We start from the raw sequence: 18,593 nt of genomic DNA, 5'->3' as shown, positions 1-18,593 counted from the left end.
AGTTATGGGAAAAATATAAGTCAAAAATGTCCGAAGATATACTCCATCGAAAACAGTTAGAGACGTCAGATATGACTTTGGATTTTACATCAGAAATTTATAAATACACTTTAGTTATTATAGAAGATTTGTGTGTACGTATGGCAAACAAACCTCTTCAGGATTTGGGAATGCCTTCACCTAACCGTATCGCTGCTGTTTCGACATGTGTAGAATTGGTTCGTGAACAAAGTTACAGTACGAGTGATCTATTGTCGTATGTACAAAATAACATTTCCAAGTTAACGTCGGAACAAAAAGACATTTATGATACGATAATGCATTGTGTCGATAACAACGTTGGAGAAATTTTCTTTTTGGATGCGCCAGGAGGTACTGGTAAAACGTTTGTGATAAAACTGATTCTGGCATCAATTCGATCAAAAAATGATATAGCGTTGGCAATTGCGTCGTCCGGAATAGCCGCAACATTGCTGCCTGGTGGAAGAACTGCTCATTCCGCTTTGAAATTACCTCTGAATTTGCATTCTACAGAAACTCCCACGTGCAATATTTCCAAATCATCTGGGATGGGTAAAGTATTGCAGCAATGCAAACTTATTATTTGGGATGAGTGCACAATGGCACACAAAAAATCGCTCGAGGCTCTGGATCAATGCTTGAAAGATTTGAGAGGGAAGTCGAAACCCTTTGGCAGCACATTAATATTGCTTGCGGGAGATTTCAGGCAAACATTACCTATAATACCTAGATCAACTCCTGCAGACGAAATGAATGCTTGCCTGAAAAATTCTAATTTATGGGCACACGTAAAAATATTAAAATTAACTACAAATATGCGTGTCCGATTGCAAAACGATGACTCTGGTCAAACATTTTCAGATCAATTACTGGCAATTGGAAACGGAAAGCTCCCAGTAGACTCAATTTCAGGACGTATACAACTACCTGCTGATTTCTGTAATTTAGTGACGTCCAAAAATGAATTGATTGAAAAAGTATTTCCGAATATTCTAAAAAATTATAAAAATAATAAATGGCTAAGTGAAAGAGCGATTCTCGCACCCAAAAATATAGACGTCCACGAAATCAACAATATTGTTTTGACCAAGATTCGAGACCAGGCAGTCCTTTACAAGTCAGTCGACACAGTTTTGGAACCAAATGAAGCGGTTAATTATCCATCTGAATTTTTAAATTCCATAGATCTTTCAGGGTTTCCACCACACGTGCTACAACTAAAAATAGGCGTACCAATAATACTTTTAAGAAATATCAACCCACCAAAGCTTTGCAATGGCACGCGACTTGCCGTAAAAAAAACAATGGAAAACCTAATAGAGGCTACAATCTTGACAGGGCCTTTTGAGGGTGAGGCTGTTCTTATTCCTCGCATTCCCATGATTCCAACGGATCTGCCTTTTCAATTTAAAAGATTGCAATTCCCAATTCGATTAGCATTTGCAATCACCATTAACAAAGCTCAAGGTCAATCATTAGAAAAATGTGGTATAGATCTTAATACTGATTGTTTTTCCCATGGACAATTGTACGTTGCATGTTCGAGGGTCGGTAAACCTGACAATCTATTTATGTGCAGCGACAATTGGACAGCGAAGAATGTTGTATATTCGCAAGTTTTACGCAGTTAATTTGTATTGTACCTATCTATCTATCTATCTATATAAAAACGAGTTGTGTGTATGAATGTTTGTTTGTTTGTAAAAAGAGCGTTTGCATATGACGTCATTATTAGTACATACGGCTTTGTATATGCACAGACAATGGGAAAGCCAAGAATGTTGTATATTCGCAATTTTTTGCCGAGGAATCACAAGAACAGCAAGAAAACAGGCTTGCGGCTAAAGAACGCAAAACCGCGCAGTTAGGTGAAAATCCATCTGGACAGCGAGAGTCAAAACATATCAAAACTGAAAGCGAGCGATGATGATTGGGTTTGGGATTTTGACTTGGATAAGGTCATCGATGCCTACCAGATTTTAGTTAAAAAAAACAAAGGTTCGGCGATATGTATTTCATAGTGACGCTGAAAAATAAAGAAGAAAAAGAACACTGAAAAAAGAAAAAAGGTAAAAAACTAAAAAAAAACTAAAAAGAAAAAACACTCAAAGAGAAATTACAGACCGGGACACAAATGACGACCGGGACAGAGGGAATATAAATGACGACCGGGACACTCAAAGAGAAATTACAGACTGGGATACCGGGACAAAAAAGACGACCGGGACACAGGGAATATAAATGACGACCAGGACACAGGTATTTAAGAATATCGTTCAAAGACAAATTTTTAATTGTAAGAAGACTGTTGAAAGAGAAATTTCTAATTGTAAAATGACTGAAGAACCTACAATGGCAACACCCGAGGAAGCTGCTCAAAACGAATGTATTCAAGCCAAAGTAGCTGAGTTGGTAAAGTTTTATGTTTCAGGTTCTAGGTCCGAGAGGCTCCAGGTTTGAACCTTGGCTTTAGCATTAATACAAAAGAAGAAAAAAACTAAAAAAAAACTAAAAAGGAAATACTAAAAAAACTAAAAAAGCTAAAACACTAAAAAAAAACAAAAAAAGGTAAAAAACTAAAAATTAAAAAAAAAATTAAAAAAAGGTAAAAGCTACAAAAAAAAACTAAAAACTTATAAACAAACTAAAAAAAAATAAAAACTGAAAAAGAAAAAAAAAACTAAATAAGGAAAAAACTGAAAAATAAAGGAGAAAAAGAAAACTAAAAGCCGGGACACAGGGAATATAAATGACGACCGGGACACTCAAAGAGAATTTACAGACTGGGAGACTGGGACACAAATAACGACCGGGAGATATAAATGACAACCTGGACGCTCAAAGATAAATTACAGACCGGGACACAAATGACGACCGGGACACAGGGATACTGGGAATATAAATGACAACCGGGACACAGGGAATGTTCGATTAGCACTCACCATCAACAAAGCTGAAGGGCAATCATTATGAGGTATAGATCTGAATACGGATTGTTTTTCCTATGGACAATTTTATGTTGCATGTTCAAGAGTCGGTAAACCTGACAATCTATTTATATGTAGTTAGTTAAAAACATATATACATCTATAACGAAAAGAGAAATCTTTTTTCTTTTATCTATATTCACAGGTGGGACACAGGGACACAACTACAATGGCGCGTAACTAATATGGCGCGTAACGACTTACGCGCGGGGGGGGGGGGCTTGGGGGGACGCGAAGTGCCCCCACCAACTTGGTGTTTGGGTGGCGCTTCGAAGAATGTTGTATATTCGCAAGTCTTACGTAGTTAAAAACATATATATATCTATAACGAAAATAGAAACCATTTCTCTTTTATCAATATTCACAGGTGGGACACAGGGACACAACTACAATGGCGCGTAACTAATATGGCGCGCAACGACTTTCGCGCGTGGGAGGGGGCGCGAAACGCCCCCTCCAACTAGGTGTTGGGCTGTCGCGAAGCGCCACCCCAACAGCTAGTATATATATATATATATATATATATATATATATATATATATATATATATATATATATAAATAAGTTGTTCAAAAACGAATGTATTCAAGCTCGAAGTAGCTGAGTTGGTAACGCGTTATGTTCCAGGTTCTAGGTCCGAGAGGTTGCAGGTTCGAACCTTGGCTAAGTAAAAACTACAAAAAAAAAACAAAAAGAAAAAACTAAAAACTAAAAAAAAAACTAAAAACTATAAAAAAAGGTAAAAACTAAAAAAAAACTAAAAAGAAAAAAAACTAAAAACTAATAAAAAAACTAAAAAAGCTAAAAAACTAAAAAAACTAAAAAGAAAAAAAAAGAAAAAAAGGAAAAACACTGAAAAATAAAGGAGAAAAACAAAACTAAAAAAATAAAAAATAAATAAAAAGGTAAAAACTACAAAAAAAACTAAAAAGAAAAGAACTAAAAAACTAAAAAAAAGGTAAAAACCAAAAAAAGTCTAAAAAGAAAAAAAGGGGAGAAACAAAAAAATTTATTTCATCATATACCAATTCAAAAACGAATGTATATACAGACCGGGACACAAATGACGACCGGGACACAGGGAATATAAATGACGACCGGGACACAGGGACACAACTACAACGGGGACGCCGGGGGGCACAGGGGGATATATAAATGACGACGGGGACCCAGGGAATGTTCGATTAGCAATCACCATCATCAAAGCTCAAGGGCAATCATTAGAATCATGAGGTATAACTAAAAAAAAACTAAAAAAAGGTAAAAAACTAAAAACTAAATAAAAGACAAATTCAAAAACGAATATATATACAGACTGGAACACCGGGACACAAATGACGACCGGGACACAGGGAATATAATTGACCGGGACACTCAAAGAGAAATTATAGACTGGAACACCGGGACACAAATGACGACCGGGACACAGGGAATATAAATGACGACCGGGACACATTGACAACTACAACGGGGACGCCGGGGGTACAGGGGGATATATAAATGACGACGGCGACACAGGGAATGGTCTGAATACGGATTGTTTGCCCATGGACAATTATGTGTTTCATTTTCAAGAGTCGGTAAACCTGACAATCTATTTATATGCACAGACAATAGGACAGCAAGAATGTTGTATATTCGCAAGTTTTACGTAGTTAAAAACATATATATATATATATATATATATATATATATATATATATATATATATATATATATATATATATATATATATATATATATATATATATATATATGTATGTGTATATATATATATATATATATATATATATATATATATATATATATATATGTATATATATATATATATATATATATATACATATATATATATATATATATATATATGTATATATATATATATATATATATATATATATATATATATATATATATATATATATATATATACATATATATATATATATATATATATATATATATATATATATATATATATATATATATATATATATATATATATACATATATATATATATATATATATATATATATATATATATATATATATATATATATATATATATATATATATATATATATATAGACATATATATATATATATATATATATATATATATATATATATATATATATATATATTATATATATATATATATATATATATATATATATATATATATATGTATATATATATATATATATATATATATATATATATATATATATATATATATATATATATATATATATATATATATATATATATATATATAAATATATACATATATATACTAGCTGTTGGGGTGGTGTTTCGTGCCACCCCCTAAGCCCCCCCCCGCGTGCGTAAGTCGTTACGCGCCATATTAGTTACGCGCCATTGTAGTTGTGTCCCTGTGTCCCATATATTCAGATCTATACCTCATTATTCTAATGATTGCCCTTGAGCTTTGTTGATGGTGATTGCTAATCGAACATTCCCTCTGTAGGCGTCGTCATTTTTATATCCCCGTCGTCATTTTTATATCCCCGTCGTCATTTATATATCCCCCTGTGCCCCCGGCGTCCCCGTTGTTGTTGTTTCCCTATGTTCCGGTCGTCATTCGTGTCCCGGTGTCCCGGTCTGTAATATCTCTTTGAGTGTCGCGGTCGTCATGTATATTCACTGTGTCCCGGTCGTCATTTGTGTCCCGGTGCTTTGTTGATGATGATTGCTAATCGAACATTCCTTGTGTCCCGGTCGCTTTCTCTTTGAGTGTCCCGGTCGTCATTTATATTTCCTATGTCCCGATGTCCCGGTCTGTAATTTCGTCAGTCGACAAACATGACGTCAGTCGACACACAAACATGACGTCAGTAGACAGACACAGACAAACAACTTATTTTTATATATATAGATAGGTGTCCCGGTGTCCCGGTCGTCATTTGTGTCCCGATGTCCCAGTCTGTAATTTCGTCAGTTGACAAACATGACGTCAGTCGACACGCAAACATGACGTCAGTTGACAGACACACAGACAAACAACTTATTTTTATATATATATCTATCTTCTATATATATAAAAATAAGTTGTCTGTATGTGTGTGGGTCTGTCGGGTGACGTCATGTTTATGTGTCGACTGACGTCATGAAGTTAGTTGTCGTCATTTTTGTTATGACGGTGACGTCATTAAAGGTATTTAAGACATGCATTCACGGAGAAATCTATTAATGTTTAACTGTAAAATGACTGATGAACTTACAATGGCAACAGCCGGGGAAGATGCTCAAAGAGTCTATGCCAAAAAACTTGCTGCTGATAGAGAAAGTTAGAAAAGAAAGCGTGCCGAGGAATCAAAAGAACAGCAAGAAAACAGGCTTGAGGCTGATAGAGAAAGAAAGAACAGAAAGCCTGCCGAGGAACTACCAGAGCAACGCGAAACCACACTTGCTGCTAAAAGAGAAAGTGAAAAAAGAAGGCATGCCGAGGAATCACAAGAACAGCAAGAAATCAGGCTTGCTGCTGATAGAGAAAGTAAGAAAAGAAAGCGTGCCGAGGAATCATAGCAACCTGAAAGTTATCGCCTGGCATTCCTGTACAGCCCAGTCGATGATTATAGCTTGAGTAGATGTGTTCAAATCGGGACTATGTCTAAAATTTGTTCCTATTCCAAGGCCTTGAAATTCAATGGTGAAACAATGGGAATGTGTTGCGCCTCAGGAAAAGTTAAACTTCCTCTATTGGCTGCACCACCAGAGCCATTGAAGACTTTCCTTACTGGAACTACGTCAGAATCTAAGCGTTTTTTATCACGAATCAGAAAAAATAACTCATGTATCCAAATGACGTCGTTTGGAGCCCAAATCGAAAATCCAGATCAATTTATGTCTACTTTCAAAGTAAAAGGGCAAATTTATCATAGAGCAGGGTCCCTTCTACCATTCTCAGGCGAGAATCATAAATTTTTACAATTGTACTTCATCAGTGATAGAAATTCTGAATTGAATGCACGTTGCGAAATTTCTCCCAACGTTGAAAGGACAATCGTTTCCCAATTGCAACATCTTTTCCACAAAAATAATAATTTAGTGCGTCTGTTCAAAACAGCCATCGATTTGATGCCTACTGATACGCATAGAATTGTTATTTCCGCTGACAAAACGCTTCCTGGCCAACATATGCGTAGATACAATGCTCCAACTATCGACGAAGTGGCAATCGTTATGGTCGGTGATCAGTTTTTACCTCGAGATATTATTCTTCATAAGCGAAACGCTCAGTTGTTAAGAATTGCTGAAACTCATCGATGCTACGATGCCCTACAATATCCTATCATTTTTTGGGATGGAGCCGACAGCTATCACTTTAATATTAAATTGATGAATCCAGCCACTAACAAAGAAATTAATAAGAAACGCAGTGCAATGCATTATTATTCCTATAAACTAATGATTCGGCAGGATGAAGAAAATTATATTTTAAAATGCCGTCAATTGTTTCACCAATACGCCGCTGATATGTATGCTAAAATTGAATCAGAACGTTTGCTATATATCCGCCTGAATCAGACCAAGCTCCGCTCTGAACAATACATTCATTTGCGAGATGCAGTTGTAAATAACGGTAATACCCCAAACGTTGGAAGATTAACAATTTTACCTTCGTCATATGCTGGCAGTCCCCGTCATATGCATGAATATGCTCAAGATGCTATTGCGTATGTTCGTCTCTATGGTCGTCCAGATTTATTTATTACATTTACATGTAATCAATCCTGGGACGAGATACAGCAGCTTTTACTTCAAGGACAATCGGCGGTTCATAGACATGATATTACGGCCCGTGTCTTCCGGCAAAATTTGAAATTACTGATAAACTACATAGTAAAACTTGAAGTGTTTGGGTCAGTGTGATGCTGGATGTACTCAGTGGAATGGCAAAAACGAGGTTTGTTACACGCACATATACTAATCTGGCTACATAAAAAATTACTTCGAATGAAATTGATGATGTGATTTCCGCTGAAATACCTGATGAAAATGTCGATAAGGGGTTACATGATATTATTGTAAAAAATATGATACATGGACCTTGCGGTGCACTGAACGAAAATTCACCATCCATGGCCAAAGGAAGGTGCACAAAGCAATATCCTCGACTTTTAGTATCCAGCACAATTACTGGCAATGATGGTTACCCACAATATAGAAGAAGATCTACTGAAGATGGCGGTAAAACAGCAATAATAAAGAAGCGTAACGGTACCACCATCGAAGTAGATAACCAGTTAGTTGTTCCATATTCCCGATTATTATCAAAAACATTTAATGCACACATAAACGTTGAATACTGTAACTCCGTAAAGGCAATCAAATACATATGAAAATACGTCAACAAAGGCAGTGACATGGCAGTTTTTGGCTTGCAGCCCGAAATCAAAGATATGGACGAAATCGTACAATATCAGGCTGGAAGATACATAAGCAGTAATGAAGCTGTTTGGCGAATTCTTTCATTTCCGATACATGAACGTAGTCCAGCTGTTGTTCACTTAGCGGTACATTTACAGAATGGTCAACGTGTTTATTTCTCGGAAACCAACGTGCAACAAAGAGCCCTGAATCCACCGGATACAAAGTTAACCGCTTTCTTTTCGCTTTGCAAAAATGATTCTTTTGCCAAAAAACTGCTGTATACTGAAGTGCCTTCGTATTACACGTGGAATACTAAAAATAAAGTATTTGAACGTCGAAAACAGGGTAAGTCAGTCGACGGCCAACCTACCATCTTCAAAGATACCACGATAGGAAGACTCTACACCGTTCACCCCAATCAACATGAATGCTTCTTTCTACGCCTGCTTTTGGTGAATGTACCCGATCCGACATCCTTTGAGTATTTGAGAACTGTAAACGGTACTATACATGACACTTACCGTAGTGTATGCCAAGCTATGAATTTATTGGAGAATGACCAACACTGGGATAACTGCATCGGTGATGCGTGCGAAACGTCAACTCCAAGTCAAATTCGTGCATTGTTTGGCATCATTTTAACAACTTGCTCTCCATCAGCTCCTACAGAGTTATGGGAAAAATATAAGTAAAAAATGTCCGAAGATATACTCCATCGAAAACAGTTAGAGGCGTCAGATATGACTTTTGATTTTACATCAGAAATTTATACCTACACTTTAGTTGTTATAGAAGATTTGTGCGTACGTATGGCAAACAAACCTCTTCAGGATTTGGGAATGCCTTCACCTAACCGTATCGCTGCTGTTTCGACATGTGTAGAATTGGATCGTGAACAAAGTTACAGTACGAGTGATCTATTGTCGTATATACAAAATAACATTTCCAAGTTAACGTCGGAACAAAAAGACATTTATGATACGATAATGCATTGTGTCGATAACAACGTTGGAGAAATTTTCTTTTTGGATGCGCCAGGAGGTACTGGTAAAATGTTTGTGATAAAACTGATTCTGGTATCAATTCGATCAAAAAATGATATAGCGTTGGCAATTGCGTCGTCCGGAATAGCCGCAACATTGCTGCCTGGTGGAAGAACTGCTCATTCTGCTTTGAAATTGCCTCTGAATTTGCATTCAACAGAAACTCCCACGTGCAATATTTCCAAATCATCTGGGATGGGTAAAGTATTGCAGCAATGCAAACTTATTATTTGGGATGATTGCACAATGGCACACACAAAATCGCTCGAGGCTCTGGATCAATGCTTGAAAAATTTGCGAGGGAAGTCGAAACCCTTTGGCAGAACATTAATATTGCTTGCGGGAGATTTCAGGCAAACATTATCTATAATACCTAGATCAACCCCTGCAGACGAAATGAATGCTTGCTTGAAAAATTCTAATTTATGGGCACACGTAAAAACATTAAAATTAATTACAAATATGCGTGTCCGATTGCAAAACGATGACTCTGTCACACGTAAAAATATTAAAATTAACTACAAATATGCGTGTCCGATTGCAAAACGATGACTCTGGTCAAACATTTTCAGATCAATTGTTTGTATATATAAGTGAGGAATAATTGTGTATTTATGCATGTTCTTGAAAACGGCTCCTTAATTTCACGGGAAAATTTACATCTTGGGATACTTCTTGCATAAAGAAAAACGATCTGGGTAGGTCAAAAATCTGAGAAATACGTTAAGAGCCTTAATTTTGGTTTTTGTAAATGACATCATGAAGTATGTTAGTACATCATATAAGCATTTTTTATTACAAAATATAAGCAATTTATTATATGATGTCATGTATAGCATAAATAAGATTTTTGAGTTTCCAACGCATCAATTATTTATACTATTTTTATAAGTGAGCAATAATTGTTTACTTTTTCTAGAAAACGGCTCCATAATATTTCGGGAGAATTGGTATCTTGGGTAATTCTCGAATAAAAAAAAACGATCTAGATTGGTCAGACATCGTGACATCATATACTATGTCAGTACATTATATAAGCATTTCTTATCAAGCATTTAAGCATTTCATTTCTATCGTATGTAACATAAATAAGATTGAGTTTCCAGCACAACAATTTTTTAAATAATACAATGTCTGTTGGAAGGCCCAAAAACGAAAATTTGCAATCGCAGTTACTGTAAATGATGATTCTTTGGAACCAACACCTGAAATAAACCTGTACCATCAATTGCGACGACACAAATACAGACAGCTAAAGCAAAGGCCATCGCTAAATTGTCTGAAGTAATCAAAATCCAAAAACGAGTAAAAAATAAAAATGAAGAGCAGAGACACGAGTGGTTTACAGATATGCGAAAACAGAAATTAGAGCGTATTAAAAATGAAAATAAAGAGCAAAGACACGTGTGGTTAGAAGACACAATAACAAGCAAGTGAGTGAGTCAGAAATGAAAATGAAGAGTAATGACACATAAGGTTAGAAGAAAAGCGTTGGTTTGTCGAAAATGGAAATGAAGAGCAAAGACACACGGTTAGAAGGCATGAGACACCGAGCATGTGTGCAAGTCACGATGAAAATGAAGAGCAAAGAGACATACGGTTAGAAGACATTCGACACCGAAAATGTGAGCAAGTCAATGAAAATCAAGCTGAACAGAGAGAATCAAGACGTGTCAAAATTGAAAATGGTAGCGATGATAATTGGGTTTGGGATTTTAACATGGATAAGATCATCAAGGCCTACTATTCCTGGTAGGTTCGGCGATATGTATTTCAGGTGATATGTATATAAGGTTTGGCGATGTGTATTTCATAATCACGATAGATAAGTCGAGGTAAAACGAACCAAACAAATAGATAATGATAGCGGTGATGATTGAGTTTTGGATTTTGTCAGCCATCAATGCCTACAACACCTTTGAACATCAAAAATTAGATCAATCGTTAGACTAGATAAATCGTTGGAAGAAAATAAGTTTTTGTCCCACCACCTCAACAATTAAAAGAAACAAAGGTTCGGCGATATGTCTTTCATAACGAAAAAAGACAAGCTAATGCAAAAGAATAAGTTTTGTCCCACAACCTGAACAATTAAAAAAAAAATAAAGGTGCTCGTCAATACCTTCCATACCTGTGAAAATCGAAAACCTGGACTGGATAAATTGCTAGAAGAAAAGGATGTTTTTGTCCCACCATATTTATATATATATATATAAATATATATATATATATATATATATATATATATATATATATATATATATATATATATATATATATATATATATATATATATATATATATATATATATATATATATATATATATATATATATATATATATATATATATATATACTAGCTGTTGGGGTGGCGCTTCCCCTGCCCCCCCGCGCGCGTAAGTCGTTACGCGCCATTGTAGTTGTGTCCCTGTGTCCCACCTGTGCATATAGATAGATTTATATATATGTTTCAAACTACGTAAAAATTGCGAATATACAACATTCTTGGCTTTCCCACTACCGGGAGCTTTCCGTTTCCAATTGCCAACAATTGATCTGAAAATGTTTGACCAGAGTCATCGTTACACAGACAGACAACTTATTTTTATATATATAGAAGATATATATATATATATATATATATATATATATATATATATATATATATATATATATATATATATATATATATATATATATATATATATATATATATATATTCTTTTTAGTTTTTTTGTAGTTTTTACCTTTTTTAGTTTTTTTCTTCTTTTGTATTAATGCTAAAGCCAAGGTTCAAACCTGGAGCCTCTCGGACCTAGAACCTGAAACATAACGCTTTACCAACTCAGCTACTTCGGCTTGAATACATTCGTTTTGAGCAGCTTCCTCGGTTGTTGCCATTGTAGGTTCTTCAGTCATTTTACAATTAGAAATTTCTCTTTCAACGGTCTTCTTACAATTAAAAATTTGTCTTTGAACGATATTCTTAAATACCTGTGTCCTGGTCGTCATTTATATTCCCTGTGTCCCGGTCGTCATTTGTGTCCCGGTATCCCAGTCTGTAATTTCTCTTTGAGTGTCCCGGTCGTTATTTATATTCCCTCTGTCCCGGTCGTCATTTGTGTCCCGGTCTGTAATTTCTCTTTGAGTGTTTTTTCTTTTTAGTATTTTTTAGTTTTTTACATTTTTTCTTTTTTCAATTTTCTTTTTCTTCTTTATTTTTCAGCTTCACTATGAAATACATATCGCCGAACCTTTGTTTTTGTCGTCATTTGTGTCCCGGTCTGTAATTTCTCTTTGAGTGTTTTTTCTTTTTAGTATTTTTTAGTTTTTTACATTTTTTCTTTTTTCAGTTTTCTTTTTCTTCTTTATTTTTCAGCTTCACTATGAAATACATATCGCCGAACCTTTGTTTTTTTAACTAAAATCTGGTAGGCATTGATGACCTTATCCAAGTCAAAATCCCAAACCCAATCATCATCGCTATCATTTTCAGTTTTGATATGTTTTGACTTTCGCTGTCCAGGTGGATCTTCATCTAACTGCGCGGTTTTGCGTTCTTTAGCCTCAAGCCTGTTTCCTTGCTGTTCTTTTGATTCCTCGGCACGCTTTCTTTTCTGACTTTCTCTATCAACAGCAAGTTTTTTGGCATAGACTCTTTGAGCATCTTCATCGGCTTTTGCCATTGTAAGTTCATCAGTCATTTTAAACTTAAACATTAATAGATTTCTACGTGAACATATATGTCTTAAATATCTTTAATGACGTCACCGTCATAGCAAATATGACGACAACTAACTTCATGACGTCAGTCGACACAGAAACATGACGTCACCTGATCCACAGACAGACAGACAACTTATTTTTATATATATAGATATATATATATATATATATATATATATATATATATATATATATATATATATATATATATATATATATAATCATCAAATTAGATAATTTGATAATTTAAATCGGGATTCCATTTGAAGGCGCATGATATGTATACCTTGGAAACAGATTGCAAGGTATTTAGTTTAACGTAATTTAATCATATTTTCACATTTAATTTGTTCTATTCTATTTATGTTTAAAGATTGTTTTAAGAAGTTGTTATGGTTTTATGGTGTGGTTGTATTGTTCTATTTCGTTCATGGTTTCAGACCGGAATTCTTATTCTTTATTGTTTTCTTTTTTTATGATAAACCATTACACTATAAAAATGGGTATATCAATAGGTAAAATATTGGTAATGGTTTAATCTGAATGTCTAATATCGTTGTGAACATGTTACTAAAGTACCAAGGATATAAATTTTTTCTTCGGCCTGTTGGACTAATCATACCTGAAAACCAAGATTTTCGTCGATTTTTTTTTGATGTTTCTAAATTACAATCTTTATACGACAGTATCACATTTTGTCAGTGTTGTCATGTTAAACCTTAAAAATGGATACCTTAAATGAAACTAATTAGTGAAACTTGACAACGCCTTTCGTCCATAAAAATTCAAACATTAACAATTTATTGGTTGCTGAAGGTACGTATTTTAAAGGAAAGCTGTAATTTCTTAAGACTTTTCTTTTGCCAGTGTTGCCATGACGAACCGAGAAAATAGATTAAGCACAACTAATTAGTTAAATTTAACAATTTTATTTCATTTGCAAAATTCAACATTGAGGATATTTTGATTCCAAAAGATAACCAAGTAAAGCAAATAAGACTGTACTAGACCCTTAAGGTCCGAACCGGCGGTGCTGATCTCCGTTTCGTGGCCCTTCAGCCAAGAAAAGGGGCTGTGGGCCAACCATCCTGTGCTTTCACACACCCTTCCTGCTTACCTTCCCCAGGTTTCTCCAGGTACCCATTTAGAGCTGGGTCGACTCTGGATGAGCTTACAGAGTCACGTCACTTACCCCCGTCCCAAAGTAAATAACTGGTCACAACCGGGATTGTACCCGTGCCCCTTGGAAAAAAAATTCCCACACCAGCGCACCAACCACTTGGCCAGGATGTCTATAAACCTTTAAAGAAAAGATACACCTTCTGAAGTCGTTTGATTACCTTGTTTTGCTGTTTTTCCCTTCATGAATCATTTTTTGTAAAGCAGTGCCTGCTACTACCAAAGGCATAACTGCCAAAAGGAGGTCTTTTCTTATATTTAAAATTGAATTTCCGATTTTTTTCATAACTGTAAACCTATACGGCTGCGTAATTTTGCTCTGAACCAGTTCAACCAATCATATTCATTTTTATGTTCTTTAACAGAATTTCACTAGTATTTGAACGTTAGCTTATCAAAAGGATAAGTTACTTATCTGCGTAACTTACCTTAAGTATAACAAATTTTGTCCTCAGAGTTCAATCCACTTGTTCCTGTTGTTAACAAGACAGATGATAGAAGTTTGACCACACCTAAGGAATTCATTGGTGCTTCCCGTCCATCAAATAGTCCTGGTATAGCTTTTAGTAAAATTTGAGGAAATGGTGCATGCACTATCTGAAAGGAACTGTGAACTTATGGGATAATCTTTTTGCACTGTTTTCTCTGTCAATGTAATCAAATATTGTCTTTCCAAGCCTAAAATCTTACTTCAAGGGGGGGGGGGGTAAAGTATAGCGGGTATGCATGCCAAATGTATTAGGTGCAATTATTCTGGAGATTATGTAGTAAGAACTGTTTTCGAACTGTACACTGCCCAAATATTTTAATCTAAAGAGCTGGACAGACGTAGAGCTTCCATCCAGAGTTTTAGGAGCATACGTGCGCGAAAGATACCTTGGTCAAGAAGACTGTCTTGACAAAATATGTATTGAAATGTTTAAGCTCATTGAGGTGAATTTTTCAAAATGAGTTCAAAAAATGAGTTTCGAAAGATATCTCGGTTCAAGAGCTGGTGTGAAATATGTCTGGATTGAATAAATTTCATTGTCTTCAGCTTGAAAACACTACGTTATTCCAGCCTTTTGCTTAAGTAAAGATTGTTGTTAGGCCTCTTGGATTTTTCGGTAGTAGTCATCCAAGGTAGACAGGGAAATACCTCGAGATATTAAAGATACATTTTAGTAATGGAATGATTATCCAGAATCGGAAAAATTACGGAACGTTAGGGCGGTCGGAATCGTGGGAACTCTCCAGATTTTTAAATGCTTCCTCTATAGGAGCGTTACTAGAAGCGGGGTAGAATATTCATCTGGGATTAAAGCTTAGAAGCTTGGAACAGCAGTTGAATACAAAAAGATGGATTTCTTAAAAATAAAAGAAGGAAGCTTGGAACAGAATTTGAACACAAAAATGTGAGATTTTTTTTTTAAACACAAAGAATGGAATCTTGAAACAACAGTTGAACATAAATAGATGAGAATTTTTTTTTTAACAAAAGATGTAAACTTGGTACAGAATTGAACACAAAAAGATTGGATTTTTTTTTACACAAAAGATGAAAGCTTGGAACAGTAGTTAAACGCCAAAAGGTGGGATTTTTTAAAACACAAAAGATGGAAGCTTGGAACAGCAGTTGAACAGAAAAAAAGGGAATTCTAAAATAATCAAGATGGAATAAAAGATGGAAGTTTTGAGCAGGAGTTGTAATATCTGTGTGATGAATCTGAGGAAGATAACACTTCTAGTAGATCACATTTGGAATCAAATCAGTGTTGATATAGGCTTTTGAAACCTAGGTCCTGCTCTTTTAATTTCCTGCCTTTGTGTTTCAAGTCTGACGTCAAATCAAGGAAAGACACAGACCATTCATAAGCTTTGTTACACACAAGTTTTGACTATTTTATGGCTAACTTTCGCGCAGAGAGGATTTTGAGCCTCATTTGAATTTTGGAGAGCCAAAGGCAATTCTTTTTACGGGCCGACGCAGGGCCGACGCAGGGACCCGAGTAGTCAAGAAGCGTCGTTAATCTGATATATATATATATATTCTTTTTACGGTAGCATAAATTTATGGTGTAATCCGACTATAAGTCAGGCTCAAACATTTGAAGTATACAGGTGTTAGGATATCGACTCTGAAAGAAAGAAAGGTTTAAGCAATAAAATTTACGTTTTTTAAAATACTTTTGTCTTATTTTGCAATAGATCCTGCTTACGACGGAAGTGTGAATGATACTATAGATACAAGTGAAAAGACTGTGGCAACAGAGCTTGAGTATCGTCCACTGTCGACCACAAGAACTGTGACGCTGCCACAAATAATTCCTGGGGTATATAAACCCCCAGGAGTTCCTTCGATATTACCCATTGGAAATCAAGGTTTTAACGTAGAATAGTTCAAATGTAGAAATTAGTTTGGGGAGTAGAGATGTAATGGTATTGGTTTAAGCAGTAGAATGCATTGCGGCTTATTTCAAAGGAAGAAACAGAGAAGGAAATAGACTACTAGAAATTAAACATATTTCAACTTTAATATCCATTATATTAACACATAATAAAACTTCGTAATATATCAATTTATACTACATAATATATATGTATATATATATATATATATGTATATATATATATATATATATATATATATATATATATATATATATATATATATATATATATATATATATATATATATATATCATTAATATTATGAAACTTCCATTTACTTTGTCTGCAACTTGTTGCACAGCTTCTTTTGCCACCAGGAAATATATCAATATATCGTAATGTATCGTAATATATAGATATCGCAATAAATCGTAATAAATCAATTTATAATTCATAATATGTCAATATATCATTAATATATTGAAATTTCCATTTACTTTGTCTGTAACTTGTTGCAGAACTTCTTTTGCCACCAGGAAATTTATCAATATATCGTAATGCATCGTAATATATACATATCGCAATATATCGTAATATATTAATTTATAATACATAATATGTCAATATATCATTAATATATTGATACTTCCATTGACCTTGCCTGCAACTTGTTGCACAGTTTGTTTTGCCACCAGGAAAGTAAGGCCTTGAATTCCATTTCCTGAGTGCTTTACTTATTTCTTTCTCTTTCTTCTTTTGAACATTTGATTATCTTCATGCTTTTCTCTGTAGTTTTGGCTTTGTAATGGAAGGAGTTACTTAGCAAGCATGATTTTTACTTGGCTTATGGTAAATAGTGGCTGCACAATTGTTGTTAGTATTGCACAGTCTTGTATTATCAGTAACTTACATGGTCTTGACATGGTTTATGCGACTTCCCGTCATTTCCTACCGCGCAAGCAAAATTTTTACGAAATAAAAAAAGGATTTCATCTGGGATTGAACCTGAAACTGACTGTGTTCTGACTTTTTTTCAAAAAAAAGTTTGACTTTCTTTTAAAAAAAGCAAACGTTGTAATGACGGCATTAGAAAACTTCATAAAAGGCTTTATGTAAGCTATTTCTGGAAACATTTTATTGTGTCATAGATAATTCAATTAAAAGAATACTGGAATTCTTCTCTCGAAAATAATTAAATGCAATGACAATATCAACTGACATTCATCAAATTTGAGTACACTTGATTCATTGGTACCATTAAAAACCTTTTAATGTTTTCTAATATCTTAATTATTTCGAATTACAGACAGAAAAGAAAACTTTACCAATCCTTACATTAGGTTAAATACTACCATGATAGTAATGAGACGTGAGAAAAATCGTAATTCGTGGCCTATGTTATTAAGTCGTTAATTGTTTCAAATTTACAAAAGTTGAAACAAATACTAAAATAATAATATATAATAATGATAAAATAATAATACAAATTTGAATAAAATAAATAATAACAATTAATAATAAAAGTTATTAACTGCTTAAAATTATCAAAGCTACATTGAAAACCAATGGTCTTTGGGGAACTTAAGGAGGGTGCCTACCCAGGCGCCTACTCACGGGTGGGGGTATTTATTATATAATCATTTCGGTTTTATCATTCATTCCTTAGTCTCTACTCAAAACTTACATTCAAAGAGCTAGAAAAAACTTGCAGCAATACTTTGAAATCCCGTTTTTTCTAATGAATTAAAAAAAAAATCCGTTGGTTGGTCCAGGGATCCCTGGTCAGCCTCCCCCCCTTTAATTATTTTCCGAGTTCGCCACTGTGCTCACCTTCTCTTTCAAGCAACGGGAGTAACCGTATAAAAAAA

At 34.5% G+C, this 18,593-nt stretch overlaps 2 protein-coding genes across 3 annotated transcripts in view; both read left to right on the top strand.

Moving 5' to 3' along the window:
- Positions 1-18,593, top strand: part of LOC136035538 (S phase cyclin A-associated protein in the endoplasmic reticulum-like) — a 598,516-nt gene that overhangs the window by 277,121 nt on the left and 302,802 nt on the right. The window lies entirely within an intron of this gene.
- LOC136035772 (uncharacterized) overlaps positions 1-18,593 on the top strand; it is a 97,437-nt gene that overhangs the window by 36,424 nt on the left and 42,420 nt on the right. The window contains 3 exon segments of the mRNA XM_065717743.1: positions 10,926-11,137; positions 14,811-14,909; positions 16,543-16,716. Of these exon segments, the coding sequence (XP_065573815.1) occupies positions 10,926-11,137; positions 14,811-14,909; positions 16,543-16,716 (485 nt within the window).

This window comes from Artemia franciscana, chromosome 14 (genome assembly GCF_032884065.1).
Source record: "Artemia franciscana chromosome 14, ASM3288406v1, whole genome shotgun sequence".
In the NCBI taxonomy this organism is placed as follows: Eukaryota; Metazoa; Arthropoda; class Branchiopoda; order Anostraca; family Artemiidae; genus Artemia; species Artemia franciscana.
Note: the sequence above shows the minus strand (reverse complement) of the source record. Positions and strands in the feature narration are given on the sequence as shown.